The sequence below is a fragment of the Amorphotheca resinae genome (assembly GCF_003019875.1).
Source record: "Amorphotheca resinae ATCC 22711 unplaced genomic scaffold M430scaffold_2, whole genome shotgun sequence".
Taxonomy (NCBI): Eukaryota; Fungi; Ascomycota; class Leotiomycetes; order Helotiales; family Amorphothecaceae; genus Amorphotheca; species Amorphotheca resinae.
This window is the reverse complement of record NW_020194472.1, coordinates 2,626,660-2,652,833: the sequence shown is the minus strand read 5'-3', so window position 1 is coordinate 2,652,833 and position 26,174 is coordinate 2,626,660. Positions and strand designations below refer to the sequence as shown.

The following is a 26,174-nucleotide window of genomic DNA, read 5'->3' as shown; positions in this document are numbered from 1 at the left end:
CAAGCCACGGTAGGTCTGCTTTTGTTTGCATTGTCTATCTTGTCTTGTCTGTTCTGGTCTAGTCTTCTGTCTTGTCTTGCACCGTTCTAGACTTCCAGCGGGTCCCTTGGCTAAGGTATGCCCACCGTCCGCACTAAACTAACAGTCTCCCAGTCCCTTGCCCATGCGGAGGTCATTGTGCACAGAGCACCGACGTCTGGATTATGTAGCCAAACACCTCGTTTGACATCTCTCCCGATTCCCCGCCGCGGCCTGCGATCTTCCAAGGGACGAGAGAGGGAGACATTTTATAAGAACCGCATCCACGCTCCTCTCTCCTCTCCTCTCCACTCCGACATCGATATCAACATCGACATCGACATCATCCCGTCACCACCATCTGCGGCCCCGCCATTCCTCTCCTTTCTGCTGCACCTCAGTTCTGGATGCCGGACAACGCAGAGAGGCTTCACGAGCGACGGTGTGCAGCCTCGCTATGGGCCTAGAACGACCATCTGCCTTTCTCGATTCTCCTCTACACAAACCCAACTCGCCTTCTTCCTTGACCATCACACACACAAACCATTACAACATGGCCAGTATGGAAGAAACGGTCAACGAGGCGCCGCCCTTGGTCTCGCGCTCGCGATCCTCCTCTTCGTCCTCTTTTGACTTCGACGAGTCCTTCTTCTACCAGAACTATGTCCCTCTTTCGAATCTGCCCACGCCGCCATTGGGTCATTCCAATGCCAGCACAAGACAGCAGTCTCCCGAGTCTTTCTTCCCAGGAGAGGATCTATCCCCTGCCTTCCTCGGTATGCTTCCTCCTCCATATATCAGCCCCTCGTACGTCTGAAGTACTCAAGCTAAGCTCTCCCGTGAACCCTAGGCCCAGCAGTGCACCTCACGAACCTCATCCCTTCCTCGACCTCCCTCACCACGCCCTCCATCCCTCTCGTCCAGGCAATCCTGACCCGGGCCAACCCACCCGTCGAGACCATCGCCCTCGCAGCCTGCATCCTCGACTCGCTGAACTCCCGCTTCGCCTTGACCTGGCGCCAGAACTGCCCCCTGAACACCCCCGCCCCTCCCTCGCCCTTCCACCCGGGCTCCCGGACCCAAGAGCAGCACATCGACTGCATCCACCCCGAGCTGCTCATCCTCTGCGCCCTCATCGTCGCCGTGAAATTCCTCGACGACTCCCACTGGACCACCTCCGACCACGCCGCCGACTGGGGCCACGGCCTCTGGAGCTGCGAGCAGATCAACTTCACCCAGCGCTGCCTCCTCGAGAACATCTCCTACCGCCTGCTCCCCCTCTGCGAGGAGTCCATCATCGCCGACGCCGTGCTCGACATGGAGCGCGCCGCCCGCCGCTCCGACCCCGCCATCTACGACTCGGCGCGCATCTGGCGCGGCGAGGAGCCGTTCGCCGGCTCGCACACTGGCCGCGCAGTCCTCGGCGTCGGCGACCAGCTGACCCCGGCCGAGACCCCAATCTCCCCCGACATGCCCGATCCCAAGGCCATCCTCAGCCTCGAGACAAAACGCGCCTTCTCGGCGCCGGGGACAGAACCTTTCCCTGCGTATGTGGAGCCGGCGGGTGCCGTGATGGAGTTTTGAGACTGCGTGCGTGATCTTGTGTTGTGTTGTGTTGTGTGTTGCATAGCGAATGGAGTTTTATACCCCTTGGTGGCTGGCTTTGTCTGGTGGAGCTCGGATTTTGGCTGGCGTTCTAGGGATGGGGCATATTCTGAGGCCGGGGACGCATACGGTATCGAAAAGTAGCCGCTTCTTAATCTAATCTTATGAAAAGACAAGAAAAGAAAAATAGAGGCAGGCGAGTAATAGATAAAAGAGATAACACTAATAAAGTAATACAATACCTGCAATAATCCATCACTCTCATACCTACCTACCTCTCTACATACATATGCATAGATACATAACTTATGGTATGGTATGGTGATTAACATTATGTTATGGTATGTTATTACTCCGTCCTTAGGGCATATTCGCGATTTGTTGATAGAACTATGGAAAGAAAGAGAGAGGAAGGAAGAAAAAAGACATATCTATCTATCTATGTATGGACTACCTATCTTCTTCCCCTCCTCACTCACCTCCCCTCCCACCCAGCTCCAACTCCGACTAAAACCCATCCTTATCCTCATACGCGGGTAACTGCACGGGGGCGCTGACCAGGGATCCAACGAGGTTGGCAGCGTTGCGGAGCTCTGTGATCTCGTTGTGCAGATGATGGCCTTCTTCAGCTGTGGCGAGTTGTTGTTGTTGTTGTTGTTGTTGTTGTTTCTCGTCGTTCGGAGATGAGGGGAAGAAGCGGGAGAGGAGGGCGGGTAGACGCCTTAGGGTGCGGCGAAGACGGCGCTCTTGATGACGGGAGGATGGGGATTTGGTACGGCGGTGAGCGCGGAGGTGGATGGTGAGGAGGAAGACGAAGAGGAGGATGAGGAGGGGGGCGAGGTGGAGGAGGAGGGTGCGTCGGCGGGTGTCGTTGACGTTGGAACTGGGAGGGGGAGGTGATGATAGGATTTCTCCATGTGGTGGATGGGGAGGTCTATGTTTCGAGGGATGGGATGGCTCGTGGTGTGGGAATCGGCAGATTGGGAGGGGGTGATGGGGCTTTTTCCAATGAAGCGGATCCCACGCTTCATTCTTTCCGTGGTTATCATGCTTGTGGAACGGATCCCACGCCTTCTCATCATGGCCACGGATCTTCTCATAGGTCTTGTGAGCTGCATGGTGAACCGTTTGACCCGCGGCTATTGCAATGCACTTCAAACCGTGGCACTTCTTTATATCCTCTTCGAAGCGCTCGTGAGCATGATTAGCGATCGCTTGCTCCTTCTGAGCGATGAGATACTCGAGCTCCCTGAGCTGCTGTCGCAGCTCATCCAAGTCGTCGATGCTGTACTGAGGGACATGAACATCGTCATCGTCTGCGACGAGCACCCAGGGGTTGGGGTTGGCGGCGAGCTCATCCGGAACGGACGGGTCGGTATTGACATTGACAACTTCGGGGGAGCCCGTCTGTCGGAACAAAACCGAGAAGGCGATATCCTCTACTGGCGTCCCATTCAAGGAACCAATGTCAAACTTCAGGAACTGCATCTGTGGCTGGCCATTGACCTTGACACAGTGGAAAGACCATGTTGCATCAATGACCGCCTGCTCATTGGTCGTGATAGAACCACTTCCGGTCGCTACATGGTCCTGATCGGCCGTGAAGTCTCCGGGTAGTGCCTGGCCATCAAGGGTGACGTTTGCGTAACCGCATGCCTCCTCGGATTGAAAGATATCTAGACGGAAGGGCAAAGACTGGCTCGGGCGGCCGTCAGGTGACCTTGGAACCTCGACAGTAATGAGAGCGATGGAGCGATCTTGGATGGGTTTGTGGTTAGTTCTTAGGCAGCTGGATAGATCAGTGGGCTCTTTACCAGTGGCAGGTTCAAGAGCCTCGCCATCTCTAATGAAAGCGGCCCCATCAGGTATGGTAAACGCTGCTGCTGATGCAAGCGTAGACGCAAGCAACACAGCAGCAGCCTTGGGAAGACGGTGCATTGGGAGGAGAGTTGACTGCCTGGAGAACAAACAGATATAAAGAAAGGACCAGGGAATGAGAAGAAGAGCTTCCGTAACAGATGAGAATCACTCGACGAGATACAATCTCGAAGCCTGAAGCTAGAGATCAAGCAGACATTGGGAACATAAGGAACAAAAGAGAATAAAATCAAATAAAATGGCTGCCTGGAGGAGGCTGAACAGAGAGGATGTTGTGACGACAGCGCAAGTTTCCATTTGATTGCGACTTGGTGGGGGACCGGGGGGAACCAGGACAAGTCCAATCAACGGGCGGGAGCTGACGACGACTTCGCCGAGGTTGAACTTTGAACTTTGAAGAGACAAAAGGGGAGGAGGAGCGCAATGATCGATAATCCCTCTTCCCAATCGGCAACTCGATGGCGGGTGGTTGATGGAAGAGAGTCCAGACCATGGGACTTGGTAGTCTCACCTTGTTGTCGCCTGCCGCCCACACGGCTACATAAGCCCTACGCAACGTACATATAAAAGCAATAGTCCACCGCCTTCAATGAGCATGGCGCTATGCGAGCGGTAGCGTATGTGATGGCTGTGATAATGGTGATGGTGATGGTGATATTGGTGATGGATTGATGAAATGTGATATGTGATGTTGAGGATTCTGTCCTGTAGGAGCCCGACGATTGCCGTTGTACGGAGAGCGAGAAGCCCGGATACCGTACACCATCTCTATCCAAGATCCTGGCTCAACCCTCATTATGAGGCTGACTATCCTCCATCTGCAAGGGAGGAAGTTTCTAAGCCCTTCTCAGCCTCTCTTCTGCCCATGAACCACCCCCCCTGGCGTGTTAGTGCACAACAGCCGCGGCCATGCAGTACGGTATTGTTCGAGCCTTCAACCGTTGGGGATCTCATCCCACAACACCATCCCGTGTATAAGCTAGAGGGGACGTCCTTACATGATAAGGTTTAAAGTTCATGCACCTGGCGATGGAATGTCTCGACTATCTGGCCGATCAGCACACCGCTGCCTCCGGTACTATTGATGTCGTATCGGGTGGGCGATCTTATTGCTCCATCGAGCATTGAATTTGCAGTTCAGAACCCAAGATGGGGTGGTCGTCCATCCCGCCTCAATCCCCTCAATATTCACCCATCCTGGCGCCGTACCGAGTACTCGGTACGCTACTATATCCAAATATTTAAAAGGCCCGCTTGGGTGCTCAATCTTAGAGAGCAGACCTAAATCCCTAAGTTGATCTTCCTCTTCCTCAGTTAAAGTTTAGACCAACCCTCTGGCCCAACCCTATCCATTGCCCAGAGCTCAAGTCCTATCAATACCTTCTTTCTCAACACCTTCTTTCCAATGTCTCGTCGTCATGCAGAGCGGGTGCTCTCCCAGTGGCAAGCACTTTCGGCCATAATCAAGCAGAAGAAGCAGATACAACTGCAAGGAGATTCACTGGATACTCCGAGGCTTGTGGCCGTAGCTCGGTATGCTCTGCATCATGACCCCTTTGCTTGAAAGCCATATCTTGGAATCTTCATCATTCGCTAACATTTTACATCAGCTATGGGGTGAAGGCCTCGGTCGACGCCCTCCCGCAGGCTGTCCTGGACAAGATTGATGGCAGCGTCCAATTCCTTCGAAAGGCATTAGAGCAAGGAGATTCCGTTTACGGTACTTCCCACTCCTCTGAAGCTAGTGACTACTCATGCTGAAAATCCTCAGGGGTGACCACTGGTTTTGGTGGTAGTGCCGACACCAATACCAATGATACAGATACCCTTCAAGTCGCCCTCCTGCAGATGCAACTCAGTGCCGTGCTACCCGTTGCCGCCGAGCAGAGACAGGCAAGTACTACGTCCGGACCACGGAAAATCTACCCCGATGGAGAGCCCTACAGCATTCTTTCAATGCCCGAATCCTGGGTCCGAGGTACCATGCTCGTTCGCTGCAATTCACTTCTTCGGGGTCACTCGGCAGTGCGTTTGAACGTCATTGAAACGCTGCTCGCCCTGCTGGAAAATGATATCGTTCCTCTTATTCCACTCCGTGGGAGCATATCTGCCTCTGGAGATTTGAATCCGCTTTCTTACTTGGCGGGTGCACTAGAAGGCAACCCCGACGTTCGCGTCTGGACAGGTCCTCATAATTCCAGAAAGCTGGTCACCGCTGATGTAGCGCTACGGCAGTTGAATATCCGCCCTATCTCATTTGGACCGAAAGAAACCCTTGCTATACTCAATGGGACTTCAGTCTCTGCTTCAGTTGCAACACTGGCCCTACACCAAGCGGACAATTTGGCTCTCCTGTCCCAAGTCCTTACGTCTATTGGCGTAGAGGCCCTTCTAGGAAGAGTTGAAAGTTTCCATCCTTTCATTGCCAATGTACGTCCTCACAAAGGCCAGATAGAGTCTGCTCTGAACATTAGTTCCTTCCTAAAAGGTTCGTCGTTAGCAAGGGATGGAGAGGAAGACGCTGCTAGCGATGGCAGCTTGCGGCAGGATCGCTATGCTCTCCGGACTTCCTCGCAATGGATAGGGCCTCAACTTGAAGATCTCATGCTGGCACGCGAGCAACTGGAGATTGAGTTGAACTCGACCACCGACAATCCCATGTTTGATGCACCCGCCGGAAAGGTTCATCATGCGGGCAATTTCCAAGCTGCCGTCATTACATCTTCCACGGAGAAAACAAGACTAGCATTGCAGATGCTTGGCAAGATGGTCTTTGCACAGAGCACAGAACTTCTGAATGTCCATCTCAATCATGGTCTTCCACCCAATCTAGCTGCCGATGAGCCAAGCTTATCATATACTCTCAAGGGAGTCGATATCAACATGGCTGCATATATGTCGGAACTCGCGTTTCTTGCAAATCCGGTAAGCAGCCATGTGCAGTCGGCGGAGATGTCCAACCAAGCAATCAACTCTCTTGCTCTAATCTCGGCTCGATACACTCACATGGCTGTGGACGTCCTGTCCATCATGATGTCTGCTTACCTCTACTCTCTATGCCAAGCTCTCGATCTTCGCGTAATGAACGTTCGTTTCATGGGACAACTGAAGCCTTCAATCGAAACTCTCACGACCGATATATTCGGTCGGGTCCTCGAATCAGTGAAGTTGAACTCGTTGAACAATTCCATCTGGGCAACAATCTCCCACTCGATCAGTTCTACAACGATAAAGGATTCAGCCAACCGTTTTATCGTTGTTGCAAAGTCGGCGCAATCAGTCCTGATCGATGCCCTAGGGGATATCAAAATGTCATCTGAAAATGGCCTTGATGCTATGTCCTTGATAAAGTCCTGGACACATAAAGCAGCGGGTATCTCCAAGAAGATTTTCCTTGAGAACAGAGCCGCGTACCTTGCAAATCCAGACGCCACTCCATATCTCGGTTCTGCGTCAAAGAGGATGTACAGATTCGTGAGGCAGGAGCTTCAGGTGCCATTCCATCGAGGTCTTGTGGACCACCCGACTGGACACGAAACCCAGGAAAAGAGGTCGAAGCATAAGAATACCGGCACGCAGATCAGCATCATCTATGAAGCCCTCAGAGATGAGAGACTCATGGTTCCAGTGATGGAATGTGTGAGGGAGGCGGTGGAAGGGGATAAAGGTTTCATTTCGTCAAAGCTATAGGCCTTTCGAGTACCCAATAGGTTACTATGTTTATAACGATTACGATAATGATTGCCCAACCCAGTAAATATATACATGAAAAGCCTCCCCCAATCGGGAAATCTTCCAAAATCACGTGCAAGCGCGAAGCGCGCCTTTGGTGCTTCTTGCCTGCAGTACCAAAAACACTACGTTGACCACCAAAACACCATTGACTAATAGGTATCAAACGATTCCATCACAACACGCCCTTCGAGGCACCAGCAACCCCAACCTATTCACAATGGTGCGCGCCCCTCTCCCCACTCTCCAAGCAATGCTAGCTGTCATACGCAGCGAAATCCAAGCAGAGCGCTAACCAGCACCAGCTTCCCCTGGGGCTCCTGACCGCGGCGCAAGGCCACCCGATGCTAGTCGAGCTCAAGAACGGCGAGACGTTGAACGGCCACCTAGTCACATGCGATACCTGGATGAACCTCACACTGAAAGAAGTGATCCAAACGAGCCCAGTACGTACGCCGTCCTAGCGCGCGCAGACAGCGCCTGTCCCGGTGCGAAAGCAGATGTGGATGAATGATGCTAATTGGGGAACATCACAGGAGGGTGATAAATTCTTTAGACTTCCCGAGGTGTATGTGAAAGGGAATAATGTACGTTGTCAATAATTTGTACTGTCTGGTTTTGCAGAGGAGGGGAGGGGTGTGGTGTGGTGTGGTGTTGCTTAGGGGGCTGTTTGGGATAGCTGGCTAATATGATGCGGTGGTGAACAGATCAAATACCTGCGCGTCCCGGACGAGATTATCGATTTGGTGAAGGAGCAGCAGCAAGCGCAGCAGGGCGGCGGGTATAGAGGGCGAGGAGGCGCGCAGAGAGGGGATCATGGAGGCAGAGGTGGGGATAGAGGGAGGGGTGGCAGGGGCGGTAGAGGAAGAGGGAGGGGGAGAGGCTCATGAGGTGCGCGTGTGGGAGTTGTCTTGGCTATGATATGATGGGTTCTTGTCTGGTGTATTACTCGCTGAGGGAGGATTGGCAGAGCTGTGCTTGGTGCTCTGGTTTGCTGAGAATGGCAGATGGTGACGGGTGAGAAACTAATGCTGGGAGGGTTCTCAGATGCTGAAGAGCTACCGCCACCTGCAGCTGTTATTATGCTGCATCCGGCTTTCACATAGATGGCCGCAAAGAAAGTAATACCTCTCGTGGTCAATCCCCATATCGTTGTCTTGACTCGGGAGTTCTTGAATGCCTGATCGTCTCCGCGCACGTGACCCAGTGCAAGGCTGCCGCAGCCCGCTCCAGAAATTAACGTCCGCAGTTCTCGCATCGCCAGGAACATCAAGAGCTTCAATGTCTGCGGCTCGGGCCCCAATCGATGGGCTGTGGCGCTGCCTCTGTCCCTCAATTGATACTATCGCTCTTTCCAACCTACACTCCCTCTCGTTCATTCGCAATACGGCGATTCGTTCTCAGGGCGGCAGCGAAAGGCTTTCGCAGCCATGGACTCGTCGAGCATTCCACACCTCGCACGCAGCGCGAGTAGAGATCCGGAGAGAGATGGTTGACTACCGCACTCTAAAGTACAAACGACAGCGCTTTGAGTCTGGAATTAGGTCCTTGGAAAAGCAAAGGGAAAAGGACCAAGAACAGAAAGAACCCGACCGACTAGTACTGAAGTACAATGAGTTGGGGTTCCCTGGAGCAGAGTACAACAAAGAGTTTGACGCCCTCTCTACGTCCGAGTTGCATGATCGCTTGCGGCAGATGGCATCGGAGGAGGGCCGGTATCATGATGTCGCGGATCTGGTGGAGTATCTGTTGCGGCAACGGGGGGAGAAGCCGGCGCTGTATCATTATGATGCGCTGATAAGAGCGAATGCAGATGCGGAGTATGGGAGTGCGGAGATTGTGAGGGGGTTGTTGAATGAGATGAAGGAGTTTGGTATTGGTGCTGATGCGGGGCTTTATCATGGTGTTTTGCAGGTTTGTCTTCACTCTCAGATCAAAAATGTTGGTACTAATGGAGCATCAAGGCCTTAGCTAACCATCCCGATTATCTCCTCCGGAATGATGTCTTGGCCGAGATGAAGCAACGCTGGTTTACTCTTTCGCCGGAAGGATGTCACAATCTTATCATTGGCCTCCTCCGAGACCGCCAGTTCGAAAATGCTATGGATAGGTTGGAGCAGATGCATGCGGATCAGATGCGGGTTCAGCCGTGGCTATATGATATTTTTATATGGAAACTCTGCGAGGAGGATGAGCTTGACGAAGCTTTCAAGATGTTGAAGTACAGAGTCGAGCAAGCTATGCAGGAAGTGTCACCAAAAATGTGGTATTATATGCTTGATGCCTTTAGCCACGCCTTTCACGTATGTATCTCGTTCCCATTCGCACATCTCACTAACATCAGAAATAGTATGAAGGCGCCAAGTACATTTGGGAATTGCGCGTCCAGACTTCAAAAATGATTCCCTCAGACGGAATGTGTGTTGCGGTCCTCAATCTCGCATCACGACACTCTGATCCTGACCTTGCCACATCTGCCATTCAACTCCTCACCACACGCCGCAGCTCCCTATTACCATTCCATTATGAAGCGCTCCTCGCTGCCTACATGGGTGTTAAAGATCTCAAAACCTCCTTCCGAATTCTAAACATCATGGCCAAAGCCGGACATCAGCCCGATGCCAGCACGACCCGTCCCATCTACTTCTACCTCTCCTCATCGCCCGAGCTCCCCGCCAAAGCCTGGCAAGTACTTCACGATCTGCACGAGGACGGGCATCAGATTCCCATCGCAGCCATCAACGTCGTCCTCGAATGCTGCGTCGCCGTCGGGAATTACGACGACTCCATCAACCTCTACAAGCAAATGCACACGATCTGCGACCGCGGCCCCAACACCGACACCTTCAACACGCTGCTCCAAGGCTGCACGCGACGGCGCTCCAAAGACATCGCCATGTTCCTCGCATCCGAGATGAGCGCGCTAAACGTCAAACCCGACCAGCTGACCTACGACCGCCTCATCCTCATCTGTCTCAGCGAAGACGATTACGAAGACGCCTTCTTGTACCTGGAAGAGATGAAGGCGGTCGGCACCTTGAAGGATGAGCAGCGCGGCTGGTGGATGCGTCTAGGCACGGCGTCCGCGCTGGTCCGCAGATGTATCGCCGAGGGTGATGATCGTGGATGGCATGTCCTGAATGAGATGGAGAAGCGCTTTTCTATCGTGGAAAAGAGGCTGAGAACTTGGGCGGAGCAGAATTGGAAGGGCTCGTCGGATTCGAAAAAGTCGGGTTTGAGTGGAGAGGAGAAACTAAAGGATTGGGGTTCTTATTAATGTAAGGTAGATGGATATCCTCTTCTCTTTATTTTGTTTTGTTGTCCCTTTTTAAAAAACGGTTGGACGTGCGTATAGAATGAATTGAATTGAATTGAATGTACATTGGGGATGTGATTTGCAATTGTTCAGTTTGATTGCCATGCATTGCAAGGCTCGAGGCCTTACTAGATATCCTAACAAAGCTAGGTATGTAGATACGAAAATAAACATACATAATTACAGTCATATCGTCATAATATCATCCATAAATCAAGAGACATCTCCAAATCTCCATTCCCACTCCCTTCCCTCCCCCTGCAAACCCCCCACCCACCATCCATCCATCCCTCATCATTCAAGTCTTTTTCTTCTTTCACCAATGGCTCTTTCTCTCCCTTCTCGTATCAATATCCTTTGGCTGCAGTGTCCTCAACGCATATCTCTTATTCCCATTACGCTCTGTAGGAGGCTGGCTCAAGCGTTGTTCCAAGCTATTCATGGCGTTGTTGTTGAACCATTTCTTCCAGAGCTTTTGGCCAAACGCGCCTTTTCTGGGGCGATGGGTCCAGAAATTGCCTTTGCGACGGCAGTTGTAGTTATTTATGGACCATCTTGGGAGACCGTGATTACCTGCATCTCATTGTTAGTTTTTTCAACTCTTCATCATCATCATCCCTGACCCCCCCTCCCCCCCCCCCCCAAAAAAAATGAAAAAATTAAAGAAATTGAACTTAGACTCACATCTTCCCTTCCGCCAAGCCTTCCTCTCAGTAAAAGTCTCACACGTCGAGCAATATCTCAACCCCTTGGGAACCCACGTCCTAAGTCTCCGATGCAGCACCGCGCTGCGCGAGAAACACTCGCAATGCGCCGTCCACCGGGACGTCCTGCAACCTCGGAGCGGAGGCGCCGACCAGCCGCGCGCCCGTCGCCGCTTGACCATCTCCTCGTAGCAGAGCCGGTGGCATTCTGCGCGGTGGCCCAGGCGCGCGAAACTCATGTGCTGGGCGCTAGGCTCGTAGTGTTGATCCTTGGGGCGGGACTTGAAGCAGAGAGGCTCTGGATCGTCGGTGTTGGTCAGGGAGATGAGACGCGTGGTTGGGCTGAGGGTGTAGAGATATTTGCTGGGGGGGAGCGGTTAGTGGGATGGGATGGGGTTTGGAGGGCTGGTTTGGTAGGTAGATACCAGGTGAGTCGCAGACATATGCGATCGTTTTCCGAACAGGAGGCGAGGATTAGAGAGTGGATTTCGGGAGGGAAGGAATTGAAAAGGGGGAAGGTGTCCATGATTGAGATAAGGGGGGGGAAGGAATTGGTTCAATTGACTTGACAATTGACCAATACTGTATCAATGAACCGATTGATCTTGCTTCGAAGCAATTGAAAGAGAGAGAATCAAGACTGATAAACATGTATTCCAAGGAGGACTCCCCTCCCATATTTATATTTCTCTCACAATAGCAAAACGCGATACCGGACATCCAAAGATAGAAATCACCATGTCCCTGACGCGCTGTCACGGGACTAGATTCCAGGCAGCAAGAGGGGCACTTGACCCGAATAGGTGTAGCCATGGGTCCATGATGGGGTAGCGTCAGGCAGCAGTCAGGTGCATGGCACGTGCATTTCTACTTGGCGGGATCGTGGATGGCCTCAACTTACCTTACCCATCTAGCCAGAGATTAGTGAGGAAATTGTGATCTCTTCTCGCGCCGACGAGTTGCAGGAGAAAGAGCCAAGACAGGCACGCCACTCATCTGTTACAAAAGTCAAGCATCACCCGCAGCGAGGTTTGTGAGATAACATCCCTTTTGATTCATGACAAAGCAAAGAAGAGAAAGCCAAAGGAGAGCAAATCTCGAGCTACCGTAATAAATACAGATTGGTCTGAAGAAACAGGCAGCAGACAAGAGGGTGAGTGACAAAGGAAAGAAAAATTATGCGAAAGCCAAATTTTGGGGGATTCTCGGCCATTCTTTTTGTCCTCGTCCGGTACGTAAACTCCTCGAGGATCCATCCGCCTTGCGCAAATCCAGCACGATGCGCCAGCCTCACAGAAGCTGGATATCATGCCCCCCTCGCTCTCCCGTCGTTTCTCGCGCTATTAAGGATCAGTGATTAAAGAAAAAGAATCGAAAAGCAAAGTAGCTGTGTCGTGTCGATACCATGATGGCAAAGGTAACTCCGATGCGCCCTCGTCGCCGGCTTAACGAAGCGAGAAGCCCTTCCTCTTTCCCTTCTCCTCCAACGGTCGTCCGCTCTCAATCCTCGATTTCTTCTCCTCCAGCTCCATTCGTTGGCGTTCGAGTTGTTCCTTCATCTCGCGATGGCGGGCATACAGCTCTTCTTCGCTCTGCTTCAACTTGCTTTCCTTCTCGGCAACCTTCTGCTGGAAGACCATCTTCATCTCGGCTTCCATCTTGGCAAGCTTCTGCTCGTGCAATGTGCGCTCCTCTTCTTGCTTGACGGCGGGGTTGACCTCCTTGAAGACACTTGGATCTTGTGCAACACCCATAGCAGTGAGTTTCTCGGATCTGTAGTTCTCGTACAGCGCGTTGTTGGTGTGCTCCTTGAGTTCCTCCATGTGTGTTCGGATAAGCATCTGGCGTAACTTGACGAAATCGCAGTGTTCCTCGTTATCCACCTCAATGATACCCCAGGGGTATTTGCGTCCTCGGACCTTTCGCCCATCGGCATTGGTGATCTCAGAGTTGGCGCCGACCACAGCAAAGGGGACCTTCGACATAATCTCGTTATTCTCCGCAATCGTCTCATCATCGTCAAGCTCGTAGCGCGGTCCCTCGAAGATTTGAATGTCGTGGTGCTTGATATCGGCGAGGATCTAAGTAGGTTAGCATGATCCAGAAACGTATGAATCAGACATCTTACTCTGGATTTGAAAGCCAGAATCTCCTCGTCGGTCATCGTATCAGCCTTGGCAATCACTGGAATCAAGTTGACCTTCGTATGAAGTCTGCGCATAACCTCAATGTCCAACGGCTTCAAAGCGTGGCCAGTTGGCTGGATGAAGTACACACAGGCGTGAACTCTGTTGTCAACAATGTTCATGCGGTTAACCTTGTTCTCGGCATCCAAGTAGGCATCGAAGCGTTGCTCAATGTTATCCACAATTGGTCGCCAAGACTCGTCGTTGTTGACGAAATCACCAAAACCAGGGGTATCAACAACAGTCAGGCGTAAACGAACGCCATTCTCCTCAATATCAGCGCTTATGGATTGTATCGATACAGTTTTTGGGATGATGTCGAGACTTGGTCCTTTGCGCTCCCTTGGCGGGTAGAGCGACGTGTTGAAGAGGGTATTGACCAATGTAGACTTTCCGAGTCCAGATTCACCTATGCTCATGTGAGAAATGTATCAGCTTTGTGGGACAACGGGAACCTACCAACAACCATGACATTGAAGTTGAATCCTTTTCGGACACTCTTGCGATGCCATTGATTAGGTAGATTTGCAAATCCAACGTAGCCAGTCAACTTTCTTCTGACGATGTTCCTCATATCGGTGGCTTGTTGCGCAGCAATTTTTGGATCAGTCGAGCTCACGCTTTGTGGTATCTCATCAACAGGGGACGCAGCCTTGCCATTCGGGACAGGCGCTGGGGCGCGGGTTGGTGCCGCTGGGGCAACGCCATTTGTAGCTGTACAGAAAGATGACATGTTAGCTCCATCGTTCCAAGTATTATGAGGTTGCTGTGTGTCCCGGTTGGGCTTCCCGTTGGCCCAGGACTCGAGGGAGCCGCCCCGTGGAATAGAGATAGGTTTGAGACTAGGAGGATCCTCGATATTGATCATGCTGCGGTACTGGCCAGGCACAGCATATATACGCTGGTTGCGATGCAGGCTGCCAGGGTAGACGTGAACATCGGATTCCTCGTTCTCATTTCCAGACATGGCGAGGCTACTGCTAGCACTCTCTGAGCGAGAAAGGCGAGTCTCCTTATACCGTCCCAAAAGCGTAGAGGCCATGGTGCCGGTGCACTTGACGAGATACCTGGCCACCAATGCAAAGGGGGCACCCAATGGGCTGATAGTAGAGAGCATGCAAGATTCCGAGTCCGAAGATAAACGTCTCTAGGGACACGCTGCTGGATTGTCCAAGGGGTCTGTTGAGTCTGTGCGTGGTAACCACTGGCAGCGATGCTTCGGTTTCGATGTGAATCTGATCCAACGGTCCATTCCCGGGGCCTGCTCTATATGAAAGAAATGCATTGCTTACCCATTGTCTCGATTGCAACGGAGAAGGATCGATCTTCGGCGTCGTGTAGGAAGGGACGAGGGCAGAATCTGGGTCGGCGAAGGGATGAAGTTAGCTTTTAGCTTCTGAGCCAGGACGCCAGCGAATAGCGCATTGATAGTGATGGGGGTCGAGCACGATGCAAGATGGGATTTTGAAGGGCTATCTCTGCAGTGATGGGGGGGGCAATTGGGGGTCATGCGCAGCGCACGAATACGAGGAGAGTGATCGCACATACCAGAGATGAGTTGTCCTCAACCAACTGTCGCACGCGTCCTCGCACAATCGCAGATGGGCGGAGATGCGTGGGTATCGACCGTAGTGCTCGATCTGTCGGCCGACGCGCTGAAGTCAGTTGCGGGTGATGGGTAAAGAAAGATGGGATAAGGTTTGGAGGTGCGTTGGAGTAAAGGTGAAGGTAAAGTAGATTTTCCAGGCGAGAAAGGGGGTAGTGGCAGGGATCACCAATCGATGAAATTACTCCGTAAATAGTACCATTGAGACCGTCTCCGCGACGTGGGGAAGGGGAAGCTGTCAAACGTACCGAGAGAGGACTTGGTGAAGTGGTTGCAGAGAGCGAGAGACGATAGAGGAGAGGAGAAAAGAAGGGGAGAGAAGAGAAGGGAAGAAGAAAAGGACTCGGACGGAGGAGAGGCAGATGTATCATGTACAAGGGACGTCCGGTGCGTGTCTCCTGAATCTTGATGGTAGCACGGCTCTCCTCGAGGAAACGGCTCTTCCCGCCCAAAGGGGTTAGGCACAGGGGCGTGCGCCAGTGCTGATTTGTCCTAGCGCAGGCTTGGTCTAGCCGGCATGGCACGTGATTTACCTCCTCCCATGCCTCGCTTCGCTTACACGGCCGTATTTGTTCGTCCTAATATCTCGAGGACGGTCAACTCACTAACCTACCTACTCATTGAGATACCTCATCAGACAAACAACACGGTAGAGACAAAGTGCGCGCCGGTCTTAAGGAGACTACGCACTATCTACTGTACACAGGTAGTAGTTCTCTTCTTGACGTTTACTTTCTTTTGAGTACGACCTCTACTTCTACAGTTCCTTCGCGTCACGCGTCACGCGCCTGTCGATCTTTTCTATTAGGAAGACCTTAAGAACAGGTAATAGTAGTATCGAGAAGACAGTGACAAGACTCTCAAGTGTCTTCTACTTGACTAAGTGTCTTCTACTCCTTAAGAAAGGTTTGCGTCTCTTGATTGTCTTATTTGCATTAGCTAACAATCCTTAAGGGACTCCCCTGTCTACAGACCACCTATCACGACTTCACTTTCAAATAAGACGCGTCTTATTTACAACTAGTAAGCCAGACTCTATACTGAAATTCAGACTCTTGTGCAAAAGCTAAATAGTTATCAAGAAGCCTACCCACTTATGAACGACACGTTCTTCTATCAGATTTCAGCCTGTTCGCGGGCTCCTAGAGTTTTTATCTACGCGAACTGTCGACCATAGACTTTTCAAAGCCTCCTACTGGCATCCTACCTTAGGCTGGTAAGAACGTGCCATCTAGTCCTAGCACCTTCATGTTAACCCTCTCTAGCAATCCCATAGCACCATTCTTTGAACTGTCTCCAACAGTTCCTAAAGCACCTCCCTAAGCCAGCAGCCCTTTGCGAGGCACTAGAGGAAACAATGGAGTTCAATGACCTTCCTAACGAGATTAGATACAACATTTGGGAGCTCACCCTCGAGCCCCGCGTGATCGACCTTGCCTACAGCATGGAGAAAGGGTTTTTTGCTTATACAAACACACCGGTTGCCCTTAGGGTGAACAAAGACTCGCGCCAGGCTGTGATCAAGCATTACCCGCGCTGCTTCGGTAGTATCTTGCACAAATCCCGAATCCGCTTCAATTTCTCTCTTGACACTTTGTTCTTCTACCGTGATCTACAGGCCCTTGTTGGTCAGTTCCTTGTCGGAATGACCCGGCGTGAACTCAGGCAGATCCAATTCATAGCGGTCGACGAGTGTATTGCAACACCACCGCCAGAGGATCTTGAGAATCCAGAATACGACATGGTTTCTCACGATGTGATGGCATACTTCAGAAAAGCAGTCCGAGCTATGCCCGCGTTACAGGAGTTTAACGTTGTGTTCGACATCCAGACACTTTGGGAAACCCTCCCTGTTAAGCGTGGCTTTTTGCGTCCACCAACAGTTCTGTCTAAGGAGATACCCACTGAGATCAAGGATTACTTTACCAGACTAAGGGAAGGTGAGGAGATCGAGTCCAATTATGATGAGTCTGATGAAATACCCATGCATCAATGCATCATTGGGGAGGAGTTGCATTGCGAGACATACGCTGTACTTGGTTGGACTGAGCCAAATGGCAACACACTTGAATGACCTGATTCAGAGGGCAGGATAGTCGACGATGATGATGAATGACTTTCTTCGCTATAAAAGTACAACGGGTCTGTTCGGCAGGTAGTAGTGGTGGGGTCGATGGTAGGTGGACTTTGGAGGATTGCAACGCTGCGAAGGAATTGCTGGCGTTTCTCTGTTATGGTTTTCAAATACTGGCGTAAGGGATTGCTTCACGAGATACCCCCGGCCCTGGATTTGAAATGCGTTGCGATGCGGATACGAATAATGATCATCAAGGCTTCTTGCTTCTTTGCTAGCTACACAATACAGCCGTCTAAAAACATACTTGGGATTGACGTGACTTGATCTAAACAAACAAACAATGCCTTTCATCAAATTGCTTTTACATTTCAATGAATACATATCTAGGGACTCTGTACCTGGTATCTAGATAGCTATAAGATACCTAGGTACTTCATGTGGCTATCCACGTGATATGATCACATGATGCCACCACGTGTATTAGGATTCTGGGAATAGGTAGGTAAGAATGCTGCAGGCTGCAGCATGTTTATATATTGAAAATCAACCAAAACAGGCAATCTGGAGGTCCGAGATGCAGACCAAAGTAGAAAAACGGCTTTCTTTTTCTCCGCATGGACTGAAAACCCGCAGAGGAAAATGCGATCGCTAAAAATTCAAGCCCCCCCAACCTGTGAAAAACGACATACCTAGCATTTCTCACAAAGCGCTGTGTGCTTTGATCTTCTGCTTTGATATAGAGCTATTCTGAGCCTATTACTTTATCTATATTTGAACCCGGCCATATAATATGGAGCTGTTACATGCTCACTCAAGCCAAGCTCACTCTCGTTTCTTCTGATGTCGTGATGATCTTGAAAAAGGAACGTCGTCCCAAGTTGGAATCGACGACTTTGGCGAAACCTTACGACGCAACGCATGTCTTTGAGCTAGATCGTAAAAGCCTGAACAGCTTATAGATTCTCAAGTGGGGATTGAAATAAAGTGTCCGGGGCTGGCTAGTGCTGGGATAAGGGTCCAAGGAGAGGTATGAATAGTGCTTTGTCCTGACTTGTTGGGAAATAAGATCATATATTTCTTCTACAACTTTTGAGGGATTTTACACAGATTTCTGCTACTTTTATGCTGCTAAAGTTTTAGATTAGGTCCCTTACCGTTCATGTCTTTTAAAACGGAATATCCTCTTTTTCTTCTATTTTGCCTAATATCTTACTCTGCGTGCCGAGAGATTTTCGGTATCTTTCTGTACCAAGTCAATTTTCCTGTCTTTTTTTCTTCTCGTGGAATTGTAGATTTCAATATCGTTTCATCGCTTTTTGTTTTTATCAAATATTCAATGTCAAGCTTTTGCAAAGGTCTATCGAAGTATCGGTCCAAGCATGATATGTTGCGAGGGGGGAGCAGAGCATGATTTTGAGATGGAAGAATAAGTTGGCAATCATGAAGATGAAAGGAGAAACGGGCCGAGGTATGTAGGATTGAAGTGTACGGCCCGATGGAGTAGCGATAAAGTGTGCAGTCAGTTTGGGATAACGCCCGATTCGAGATCGGGTTTCCAACCTTTGTTACACAGAACAAAAGTACCTCCAGTCATCAAGCGTGCCGAGCTATCCTGAACCTTTTCCAATGGTATCTGGCCCCTGAAAGGTTTGTAATGGCGAGGAAGAATTCAGAGGATCGGGGTCTTCTCAGATTTGCTCACTCAGCTTTGCTCACAATACTGATTCTTTCGACAGTTGAATTTGATCAGAGCAGGGCACGAGATTCTCAATCTCGACTTCATCTGACCTTTCTGATAGGACTGTCATTTTTCAATGCCATATTCGCGACCATAGGTGTTCGAAGGGTCCCAAGCGCTCTCGTATGTAAGCATCTATATGCAGACCGGGTAATGGCAGTTCGGTCGTGTCGCCTTACGGAGAAGGGTGACACCAAAGCCTCGTTATTACTAGGTAAGTATATTCACCTCAGAGCAAGCGGCCTTCGTGACTTATTGCGCGTGCATCCGAAGGGAATAGCGACCTGGCTGATCATGTTAGGAAGCCTTAGTCCCTAACCTGCCATCAAGTCCAGATAGCACAATCCTCTGTACTTAGTACACCATGCAGACGGACGATGCCGACAGCACGCTTGGTAGAGCAGACCCCACATCCTCCGCCTCCCCGCAAGAGACCAACTCCGAGACGACAAGCAGAGAAGCAAATCCACGTCCCACGGAACAGAATCAACCAACAGGACACGGCCAGAGTCATGAATATCTCTGGCTAGACAGCACCAGTGACCCAACATATGAGGGGCATGGCCTATCGTCATCTAGTAGTTCCCCCGATCTCATGGATGCTGGATCGGGGATGGAGGTTGATTCGGCAGTAAGTGGCTCTGCACTATCAGCGCTCATAAACGACACTAAACCATGCTCCCCCAGTCCTCGAATAGCGACACGGATTCTACGCTGGGCTCGGATACAGGGTGAGCAAACTGCACAATCCCATTTTGGACGCAAAGATACCTTACATGCTGACTAACCTCGGCTGGAAAAGGAGCTCGACCGTCTCTCTTCGGGAGAGTATCTTCAGATACGTCGAAGAAAATGGCCGTACCTATCATTCCTTCAAACAAGGGAGTATATTACACGATACGCATATTTAGGTGTGCACGACCCAACTAACATCATCTCCAGAGTATGTCTTGCCAAACGACGAGCAGGAGCAGGAGAGACTTGGTATGTCAACAGGTTCGACTCATCATACCGCGCTAAGTTCGCTGTTCAGATCTGCAACACCACTTATTTCTATTGTCATTGGATGGCCTACATATAGCTCCCCTACCAGCATCCCTTCACAACGTGCTAGATGTGGGAACAGGGACCGGCATCTGGGCGACAGAATTTGGTAAGTTCCATTATCCCCTTTACAAGCAATTTCAAGACACAGCTGGCCAGCATCAGTATCATGTGGGAATGGCTAATCATAGTTCTTCTACCACAGCGCAACAATACCCCATGGCCCAAGTCATAGGCACGGATCTCAGCCCCATCCAACCCGCCTAGTAAGTGCAACATCCCACAATCTTTAGCTAAGCGCCTTTCACTAACAGTCTCCAGTGTACCCCCAAACTGCAGCTTCGAAGTAAGCGACGCCGAAGAACCCTGGGACTACCGTCAAGAGTTCGACTACATCCACGGCCGCGCCCTGCTCTCCTGCTTCCAAGACCCCTCCTGGATCATCAAGCAAGCATACGACGCGCTCCGGCCCGGCGGCCTCCTCGAGCTCCAGGACCCTCAGATGCCAATCCGCTGCATCGACCGCTCTATGGATGGCCACGCACTGCAGGAATGGGGCGCGCAAGTCTGCCTCGCGGCCGAGAACCTCGGACGTCCAGTAACGAACTCCAAGAACTACGGCCGCTACATGCACGCCGCGGGCTTCGTCGACATCGTCGAGAAGCACTTCTACTGGCCGCTGAACCCGTGGCCCCGCGGCAAGAAGGAGAAGCTGGTCGGTATGTGGGCCCAGCAGAATCTGCTCGATGGCGTGCATGCCATGAGTATGGCGCTCCTGACGAGGGGCTTGGGATGGTCGAGAGAGCAGGTCGAGCTGCTGCTTGTGGGCGTGAGAGACGATCTCAGGAATCGTGCCGTGCATTCGTATATTGATCTGTATGCCATCCCCTCTCTTCTACCCGGTGTCTCGAATCTTCACTAAGCACCACTATCAGTGTCGTTTTCTATGGCCGTAGACCCGAATCTAGCTGAATTGAACCCCTACCCTCTCCCATTTATCTTCATATATCCAGAAAGAACGAACGCCGCTCAGGGGATGATAAGGTAAGGAATGCAGCTGTTACACGCATGAAAGATACCTTAGTTTACTTACAAATGAAGAAACACAATAATGAAATCGGATTCAATATATAACCTTGCTATTTCATCCATTTTCATTCTCAAAAAATAGATAGATATCTATCCATCCGTAATCCCCCCCAAATGTCAAAAGTGCGTTAAAGATAAGATGAATCTATGCTGATATTAAAGAAAGGGTCAGATTGATAATCTATCCTCCGTATGTATTGTATTTATCGTACTGCTTTAATATCATTAGCTAATGAGCAGCAAGACCAATTGACTGACTAACTGTCTTCTTCTCAATTACCAAAAACATAGGTAACTCCCGGCTTATCATCCATCCATCCATCCATCCATCTGTACAAAAAAGCCAGAATAGGTACCCTAGGAACGAAATCTAACTAACTCACTCATGTGTCATCATACCAAGCTTGGTTTTCACCACCTTGGTCTTTGATCCTATCCTGTCCTCTCTTGTCTCTTATGCGAAAACCGCTCTCTCTCTTATAGCAAGCAGCAGTATTTTAATTAATCAAACACTACATACATACATACATACACCCACTCTCTATCTATCTATGTCTCTTCTCTCTAAACAATCCAGAAATTATATTCTGGCTGCTTTATTTAGATAAACCAACCAACCAACTGTCCGTGCAAACCCACCCCGTATATATACAGTATGTGCTGCTGGAAAGAAGTCAGAGACGTATAGATAGATGTCTAAAGCTCTATTTATTTATGTATTATTGTGTATTAGCTTTATTATTATTATTTCTATCTCTGTTATTGAGGAAGGAATATGGGTACTGGTACCTCTGTACTTCCATCCTTCTGGTCTCGCATATCCTCCTTCAAAGTTGGGACAGCTGCCACTCACTGCCCGTGTATCTCAAGAACAAAACAAAGATCACACACACTCAGACAGACAACAAGTCATGAAAAAGAAATTGTTTGCCAATAATAGAATATGAAGAAGATGATTTAGTAATAAGATGGATGAGAAGATCAAGGAAGAAATGTATCGATTACTTTGGGCTGAAGAGAAGGAACACATACCGAGGGCTATGTAGAGAAAAAGAGGTTAGGGCATGTGACGTGTGTATGTATTATGTTGAAGACGACGAATGGGAGTGAGCGTTAGGTAGGTACCTACTTGGAGGAGGTGGATTTGATTTGATATCTTCAGCATACATGCCGGATATATATATATAACACTAGTATATGGTTTGTTGGTGTAAGACCTTTAGAATACCGTACTCCATGAAATGAAAAGACAAGATGCAACGACGAAGCAAGTTGTGTCAGTACCAGGCATCAGAGTAACAGTTCACAAACATCAAAAAAGCATCGCTCTGGAAGACCTTGCCTCGCAATTCCATTTAGCACACACAGCCTCTTCATTCTACTACGCACAGTCAAAAGTATCAAAAACCAGGAGTAAAAGAAAAACCTGATAAGGACTATACGAACACGACAACATCACTGCACTCCGCACTCATTCAGCCCCTACAATTGAAAAGCTAGGCTGTTTATGATGTTTTAGGAACATCAGACAAACAGCCCCCATCTCACCCTATTCCGCTTCTTCTCCCGTCACCTCATCGTCCACCCTCTATATGCACCTTCCATCTGCTACCCATGGTTGTTTGTGCTTCACCAACACATCCAAGTGGGCATATTGCCAAATTTTTGCTCTCAGTTGAGCACCGAAAAAACTTACGAAGCTTTCTTCGCAGCGGGCGCACCGTGGACATACTTTCCTAAATCGGTAGCATCGTGGAATGTCCTCAAACTGTTCTTAAGAGTATCCCAAACCTGTCTGGCCGCAGGAGGGGTAGTTTGCGCACCAACGAGCGAGTCGATTCTTGCCTCTAGCTGTCTGAATTGGCCTTGGACAAAGCTGCTCTGGGCGAATCTTGCGCGGAGGAAGGCAGTGTAGAGAGCAATCAAAATCCAAGAACCCTTCCGGAATGTAATGGCAGAAAGGAAGAGTCTTCCCCAAAGCAGGATTTCGAGAACGGCAACCAGTCCCATAGATGCATCATAGTATTCCTTGACAAACTTGCCAATGGTGTCGGCGATCGCATTGGGCTTGTAGGTTGGCTTGCCGCCGGGGGAGGCACCTGCGCCTGCAACTTGTTGAGGTGGTTGGATAGTAGGGATCAGGTTGGCACGGGTATAGGTTGCAACGTGGAAGACGGAGTAGACGCCGTATGGGAGCATTGCAAGAGGGTACTGGGGTGAGAAGAGCCAAATAAGCGCCATTGCTGGTGACACGTTAGCAAATCCTTGGTTTGACGAGGGTGAAAATGGGATAACTAACACAGATATTGAACGTTCTCATCGAGTATGAGCGAAAGAGCGCTCGGTTGAGCTCCGCCTCTGGCTCCAGCTCTTGAGCGGGCTCTGAAAGCCTTGTAGACCACAATCCCATACGTCACCGCTGCCGCGACGAAGGCGGTGCGGTATGAAAATCTAGCCGCTGTCGAGTAATAGTTGAAGGTAATGTATGACAGGCCGTATCGAGCAATGCAGAAGAGGAGTGTTACATGTCTATAAGAAGCTGGTTAGCATTAATTCCTCGCTCAACCACCATGGTACTTGAAGCGCAGCAAAAAGCTTCCATGTTGACACTGGAGCTAGAGCATTGAATCATGCGGTTGTATTGAGCTGGGTACATACCCAGCAAACCAAGCGACTACAAAGGATGTCAGCGTATTTATGTGAGACCGCAGCAGGTAGACTGTACTCACATTGTAGGGTCTGAGCTAGAGCCAAGAGCCTTTCGGTCAACGGCAGAGACGCCGAGGGTGGAGGGGCCATTGCTAGAAAGCTAGAAAGATGCTGGATGAAGGAGCTGAGCGGTGAGAGAGTGCGGATTGTGCGAGAGTCGAGAGTCGTCGCAGCAGGGAGGTGGAGAGGGAAGGAGATCGTGTGCGTGCGGTGCGGAGAACAAGGACGGAGCTTGTTGAAGTGCGAAGATCGAACGAAGATGGCTGGGTGTCGCTGCGGTTTTGCTAGAAGCACCCAATGATCAGCCAAGCGACTCTTCTATTATATCATCGTCGAACAAAACCAACTGCCGCTCAAATCTTTTACTCACTAAATGATCAATTGCAAAGCCGAGTGAAAATAATGGTCCGGATGAATAGGCTGGGCTATATATAGGAAAGTAAAAGACCCGGCAAATACGTATAATTGTTCTTCCTTGATCCTACAAAGCTCTTTGTGTTGAAGCTGTTGGGACGTCATCGCCTGTGGCTGACCCGCGCTATCAAAGACTACCAAAGATCGTCCGATCCGGACCTTTAAATCTCCACATGCCAATATTACATGGCTTACTACTGTGCCAGAGGTCTGGCGAATGGCTTTGGTTCATTTACATTTCATCTGGGGAGAGAGAGGGGAGAAGGGCAGCAAAGGAGGCGGGGGGAGGGGCAAAGACCAGCCCTGTCCAACTGCCAAGGAACAATTCGAGAAGTCAAGGGTCCGGAGTGTTTACCCACCATCCGGAGCTCAGTCATCAGGAGAAACTGAACAATTAACTCTATTTCTTTCCTTTGTTTTTGGTATCATCCGCGTACTCCACATGTCCTGCCCATGCCATACCTAAACCCATCCACCCCAGACGCCTTGCAATGCATTAATTATCGTGCCTGCTGGATTCATCGGCGCAAGCGCTTATTGTGGAATCTATCATCGCGGCCATTCCGTTGACTGTGGGGGGGCCTCTCATGCCTTATTGGCTCCTCAACTTCGACCTCATAGTCCTCATACTCAACCTTGAAATATTCAGCGACTATCTCCTTTTCCTCCTTGGCCTTTTCTGCGTCAAGCATAAACCGAACAGTGCCGTCTTGACCTCTTGCTCCAATCCCTCTGCGACTCGAGCCCGATGACCGTGGGCTTAACGTGGCCGGTGAAGCTCCGTTGATTCGGGTATCCGAAGGACTAGCCGGAGTAATGGGTGTCTTAGGTGTCTTGATATTTGACTTGAGACCGTTCGTCTTTGGTGCTTCATGTTCTTCAGTGTATCGAGTGAAGGAACCCCCATCGACCATCTCCTGGTTGAGTTTAATCTTGAGCTGTATGAATTTCTGGATGTCGTGCGACGGTCCTACAATAGAGGACTTTTGGAAATGTGTGTAAAGATCAAGAATGTCGAGCATTGTCTCCATAACCTCTGCTCGCGTTGTGCACCATTTTTGATAGCTAGGTGAGGCCGGGCCGTAGATGGCGTCTTGTTGCTTCTCAAGAATTAGGGTAGCAACCTCGATGCAAGCAAAGGACATAGCCGCACAAGTCTGTTTAAGAGGAGCAAAGGTTCGGTAAAGGTCCAGCATGATATTGTAAGCAAGTTTGGCAACATCTTTTTCAATTCCAGCATGTTTTGCCAACTTGATGAGGTGCTTATGTGGGTATCGAACTCGGAAATCGAAGCCAGATGCTTCCAGCATGAGACGTTCAAGTCCAATGACTATCTTCGATGGTCCTTCGAAAGCCTGCAGAACTTTTATGAGCTGGATGGTTTACCAATAAGACTCGCGGAGACTCACACTATCGTCAGGGCTGAGGTGTTCCGAGGCAGAAACCCTAAGGTTATGGGCCGCGCAGAGGATCTCTCTTGACTTCTTTAGAGTATCCTCAATCTTGCAGGCTGTGAGCAAAGCGGCGGCCGCGGCATCCTGATAGAGGTATTCGCTGTCTTTATGGACAAGGCGGAACTTATGGTAGTAGTTGACAGCCGTGGAAAAAGTCCGTACTGGTCTATGTAGAAATTAGCAGCTGGAATGACACCAGCTCAGAGTAAACCTACAGTTGCAAAGCGATTCTCACATCGTTGATCCACTGCACTCCCTGCAGCCTGAAGCCATCTTCACGCGTAGGATTGGTTCCAATGGCGACAAGTTGTCCTTGAATCTGCTGGTGAAAGAGATGGGGTTTTGCAACCTGTATGTATGAAGGGTGAGGCCCTTGCACTGGGACAGGCTCAGATGGCGCTGTAGCCGCTGGAGCCATTTTATGTTGGTCGTTATATGTCCAAGAAATGTCGTGAGAGCCGCGTGGTGGGAATTTCAAAGATCGCAAGGTTCCTGTGACAGCCTCGCTAGACTGCTGCTAAACTAGTACGGTATAGTGTTGCCTTGTGTTTCTGTTATCCCCCGATAAGAGCTGAGCGTCTGAACGTCTGAACGTCTGATCGTC

The 26,174-nt window shown here is 50.2% G+C and overlaps 11 protein-coding genes across 11 annotated transcripts; 6 read left to right on the top strand and 5 right to left on the bottom strand.

Moving 5' to 3' along the window:
• Nucleotides 1–244: 244 nt before the first annotated feature.
• M430DRAFT_33401 (hypothetical protein) lies at nucleotides 245–1,879 on the top strand. Its single transcript, XM_024866362.1, has 2 exons — nucleotides 245–794; nucleotides 869–1,879. Exons 1-2 carry the CDS (start codon nucleotides 572–574, stop codon nucleotides 1,600–1,602), a joined length of 957 nt encoding a protein of 318 aa, XP_024724434.1. The 5' UTR covers nucleotides 245–571; the 3' UTR covers nucleotides 1,603–1,879.
• A 54-nt stretch (nucleotides 1,880–1,933) lies between these two features.
• On the bottom strand, nucleotides 1,934–3,632 carry M430DRAFT_64340 (hypothetical protein). The gene is made up of 2 exons (XM_024869101.1): nucleotides 3,438–3,632; nucleotides 1,934–3,380 (listed from the first exon to the last, which is right to left on the bottom strand). Exons 1-2 carry the CDS (start codon nucleotides 3,559–3,561, stop codon nucleotides 2,131–2,133), a joined length of 1,374 nt encoding a protein of 457 aa, XP_024724433.1. The 5' UTR covers nucleotides 3,562–3,632; the 3' UTR covers nucleotides 1,934–2,130.
• Nucleotides 3,633–4,906: 1,274 nt separating this feature from the next.
• Nucleotides 4,907–7,191, top strand: M430DRAFT_95692 (hypothetical protein; the record flags this gene model as incomplete). Its single annotated transcript, XM_024869902.1, has 3 exons — nucleotides 4,907–5,034; nucleotides 5,112–5,221; nucleotides 5,273–7,191. The coding sequence occupies 3 exons, from the start codon at nucleotides 4,907–4,909 to the stop codon at nucleotides 7,189–7,191; spliced, it is 2,157 nt and encodes a 718-aa protein (XP_024724432.1).
• Nucleotides 7,192–7,366: 175 nt separating this feature from the next.
• M430DRAFT_134667 (hypothetical protein) lies at nucleotides 7,367–8,188 on the top strand. Its single transcript, XM_024862367.1, has 4 exons — nucleotides 7,367–7,456; nucleotides 7,539–7,679; nucleotides 7,770–7,820; nucleotides 7,941–8,188. Exons 1-4 carry the CDS (start codon nucleotides 7,454–7,456, stop codon nucleotides 8,121–8,123), a joined length of 378 nt encoding a protein of 125 aa, XP_024724431.1. The 5' UTR covers nucleotides 7,367–7,453; the 3' UTR covers nucleotides 8,124–8,188.
• A 533-nt stretch (nucleotides 8,189–8,721) lies between these two features.
• M430DRAFT_95290 (hypothetical protein) lies at nucleotides 8,722–10,510 on the top strand (the record flags this gene model as incomplete). Its single annotated transcript, XM_024869884.1, has 3 exons — nucleotides 8,722–9,147; nucleotides 9,198–9,536; nucleotides 9,584–10,510. The coding sequence occupies 3 exons, from the start codon at nucleotides 8,722–8,724 to the stop codon at nucleotides 10,508–10,510; spliced, it is 1,692 nt and encodes a 563-aa protein (XP_024724430.1).
• On the bottom strand, nucleotides 10,429–11,883 carry M430DRAFT_33397 (hypothetical protein). Its single transcript, XM_024866361.1, has 3 exons — nucleotides 11,679–11,883; nucleotides 11,234–11,616; nucleotides 10,429–11,122 (listed from the first exon to the last, which is right to left on the bottom strand). Exons 1-3 carry the CDS (start codon nucleotides 11,777–11,779, stop codon nucleotides 10,866–10,868), a joined length of 741 nt encoding a protein of 246 aa, XP_024724429.1. The 5' UTR covers nucleotides 11,780–11,883; the 3' UTR covers nucleotides 10,429–10,865.
• Nucleotides 11,884–12,698: 815 nt separating this feature from the next.
• Nucleotides 12,699–14,172, bottom strand: M430DRAFT_95505 (hypothetical protein; the record flags this gene model as incomplete). Its single annotated transcript, XM_024869894.1, has 3 exons — nucleotides 12,699–13,334; nucleotides 13,382–13,848; nucleotides 13,899–14,172. 3 exons carry the CDS (start codon nucleotides 14,170–14,172, stop codon nucleotides 12,699–12,701), a joined length of 1,377 nt encoding a protein of 458 aa, XP_024724428.1.
• Nucleotides 14,173–16,065: 1,893 nt separating this feature from the next.
• M430DRAFT_207182 (hypothetical protein) lies at nucleotides 16,066–17,145 on the top strand. Its single transcript, XM_024864354.1, has 3 exons — nucleotides 16,066–16,068; nucleotides 16,128–16,261; nucleotides 16,311–17,145. Exon 3 carries the CDS (start codon nucleotides 16,403–16,405, stop codon nucleotides 17,117–17,119), a length of 717 nt encoding a protein of 238 aa, XP_024724427.1. The 5' UTR covers nucleotides 16,066–16,068; nucleotides 16,128–16,261; nucleotides 16,311–16,402; the 3' UTR covers nucleotides 17,120–17,145.
• A 2,491-nt stretch (nucleotides 17,146–19,636) lies between these two features.
• On the top strand, nucleotides 19,637–20,876 carry M430DRAFT_95703 (hypothetical protein; the record flags this gene model as incomplete). Its single annotated transcript, XM_024869903.1, has 6 exons — nucleotides 19,637–19,745; nucleotides 19,803–19,844; nucleotides 19,894–20,013; nucleotides 20,110–20,170; nucleotides 20,226–20,780; nucleotides 20,840–20,876. The coding sequence occupies 6 exons, from the start codon at nucleotides 19,637–19,639 to the stop codon at nucleotides 20,874–20,876; spliced, it is 924 nt and encodes a 307-aa protein (XP_024724426.1).
• A 1,719-nt stretch (nucleotides 20,877–22,595) lies between these two features.
• Nucleotides 22,596–24,144, bottom strand: M430DRAFT_134657 (hypothetical protein). Its single transcript, XM_024862366.1, has 5 exons — nucleotides 24,073–24,144; nucleotides 23,723–23,986; nucleotides 23,652–23,667; nucleotides 23,293–23,522; nucleotides 22,596–23,236 (listed from the first exon to the last, which is right to left on the bottom strand). The coding sequence occupies exons 2-5, from the start codon at nucleotides 23,790–23,792 to the stop codon at nucleotides 22,686–22,688; spliced, it is 867 nt and encodes a 288-aa protein (XP_024724425.1). The 5' UTR covers nucleotides 23,793–23,986; nucleotides 24,073–24,144; the 3' UTR covers nucleotides 22,596–22,685.
• A 358-nt stretch (nucleotides 24,145–24,502) lies between these two features.
• Nucleotides 24,503–26,001, bottom strand: M430DRAFT_56501 (hypothetical protein). The gene is made up of 3 exons (XM_024868612.1): nucleotides 25,786–26,001; nucleotides 25,526–25,736; nucleotides 24,503–25,471 (listed from the first exon to the last, which is right to left on the bottom strand). Exons 1-3 carry the CDS (start codon nucleotides 25,986–25,988, stop codon nucleotides 24,635–24,637), a joined length of 1,251 nt encoding a protein of 416 aa, XP_024724424.1. The 5' UTR covers nucleotides 25,989–26,001; the 3' UTR covers nucleotides 24,503–24,634.
• Between the last annotated feature and the right edge of the window lie 173 nt (nucleotides 26,002–26,174).

Bases quoted from the DNA above. Each gene is read 5' to 3' on its own strand.
- M430DRAFT_33401 (XM_024866362.1), top strand. From the start codon at position 572: ATGGCCAGTATGGAAGAAACGGTCAACGAGGCGCCGCCCTTGGTCTCG. The intron at 795-868 runs GTATGCTTCCTC...CGTGAACCCTAG, and splicing joins TCTATCCCCTGCCTTCCTCG to GCCCAGCAGTGCACCTCACG.
- M430DRAFT_64340 (XM_024869101.1), bottom strand. From the start codon at position 3,561: ATGCACCGTCTTCCCAAGGCTGCTGCTGTGTTGCTTGCGTCTACGCTT. The intron at 3,381-3,437 runs GTAAAGAGCCCA...AACCCATCCAAG, and splicing joins GGCTCTTGAACCTGCCACTG to ATCGCTCCATCGCTCTCATT.
- M430DRAFT_134667 (XM_024862367.1), top strand. The intron at 7,680-7,769 runs GTACGTACGCCG...GGAACATCACAG, and splicing joins AAGTGATCCAAACGAGCCCA to GAGGGTGATAAATTCTTTAG. The intron at 7,821-7,940 runs GTACGTTGTCAA...GGTGGTGAACAG, and splicing joins TGTATGTGAAAGGGAATAAT to ATCAAATACCTGCGCGTCCC.
- M430DRAFT_33397 (XM_024866361.1), bottom strand. From the start codon at position 11,779: ATGGACACCTTCCCCCTTTTCAATTCCTTCCCTCCCGAAATCCACTCT. The intron at 11,617-11,678 runs GTATCTACCTAC...GCTCCCCCCCAG, and splicing joins ATATGTCTGCGACTCACCTG to CAAATATCTCTACACCCTCA. The intron at 11,123-11,233 runs GTGAGTCTAAGT...AATGAGATGCAG, and splicing joins GGCTTGGCGGAAGGGAAGAT to GTAATCACGGTCTCCCAAGA.
- M430DRAFT_207182 (XM_024864354.1), top strand. From the start codon at position 16,403: ATGGAGTTCAATGACCTTCCTAACGAGATTAGATACAACATTTGGGAG.
- M430DRAFT_134657 (XM_024862366.1), bottom strand. From the start codon at position 23,792: ATGGCCCCTCCACCCTCGGCGTCTCTGCCGTTGACCGAAAGGCTCTTG. The intron at 23,237-23,292 runs GTTAGTTATCCC...ACGTGTCACCAG, and splicing joins TGAGAACGTTCAATATCTGT to CAATGGCGCTTATTTGGCTC.
- M430DRAFT_56501 (XM_024868612.1), bottom strand. From the start codon at position 25,988: ATGGCTCCAGCGGCTACAGCGCCATCTGAGCCTGTCCCAGTGCAAGGG. The intron at 25,737-25,785 runs GTAGGTTTACTC...ATTTCTACATAG, and splicing joins GTGAGAATCGCTTTGCAACT to ACCAGTACGGACTTTTTCCA. The intron at 25,472-25,525 runs GTGAGTCTCCGC...AAAGTTCTGCAG, and splicing joins ACCTCAGCCCTGACGATAGT to GCTTTCGAAGGACCATCGAA.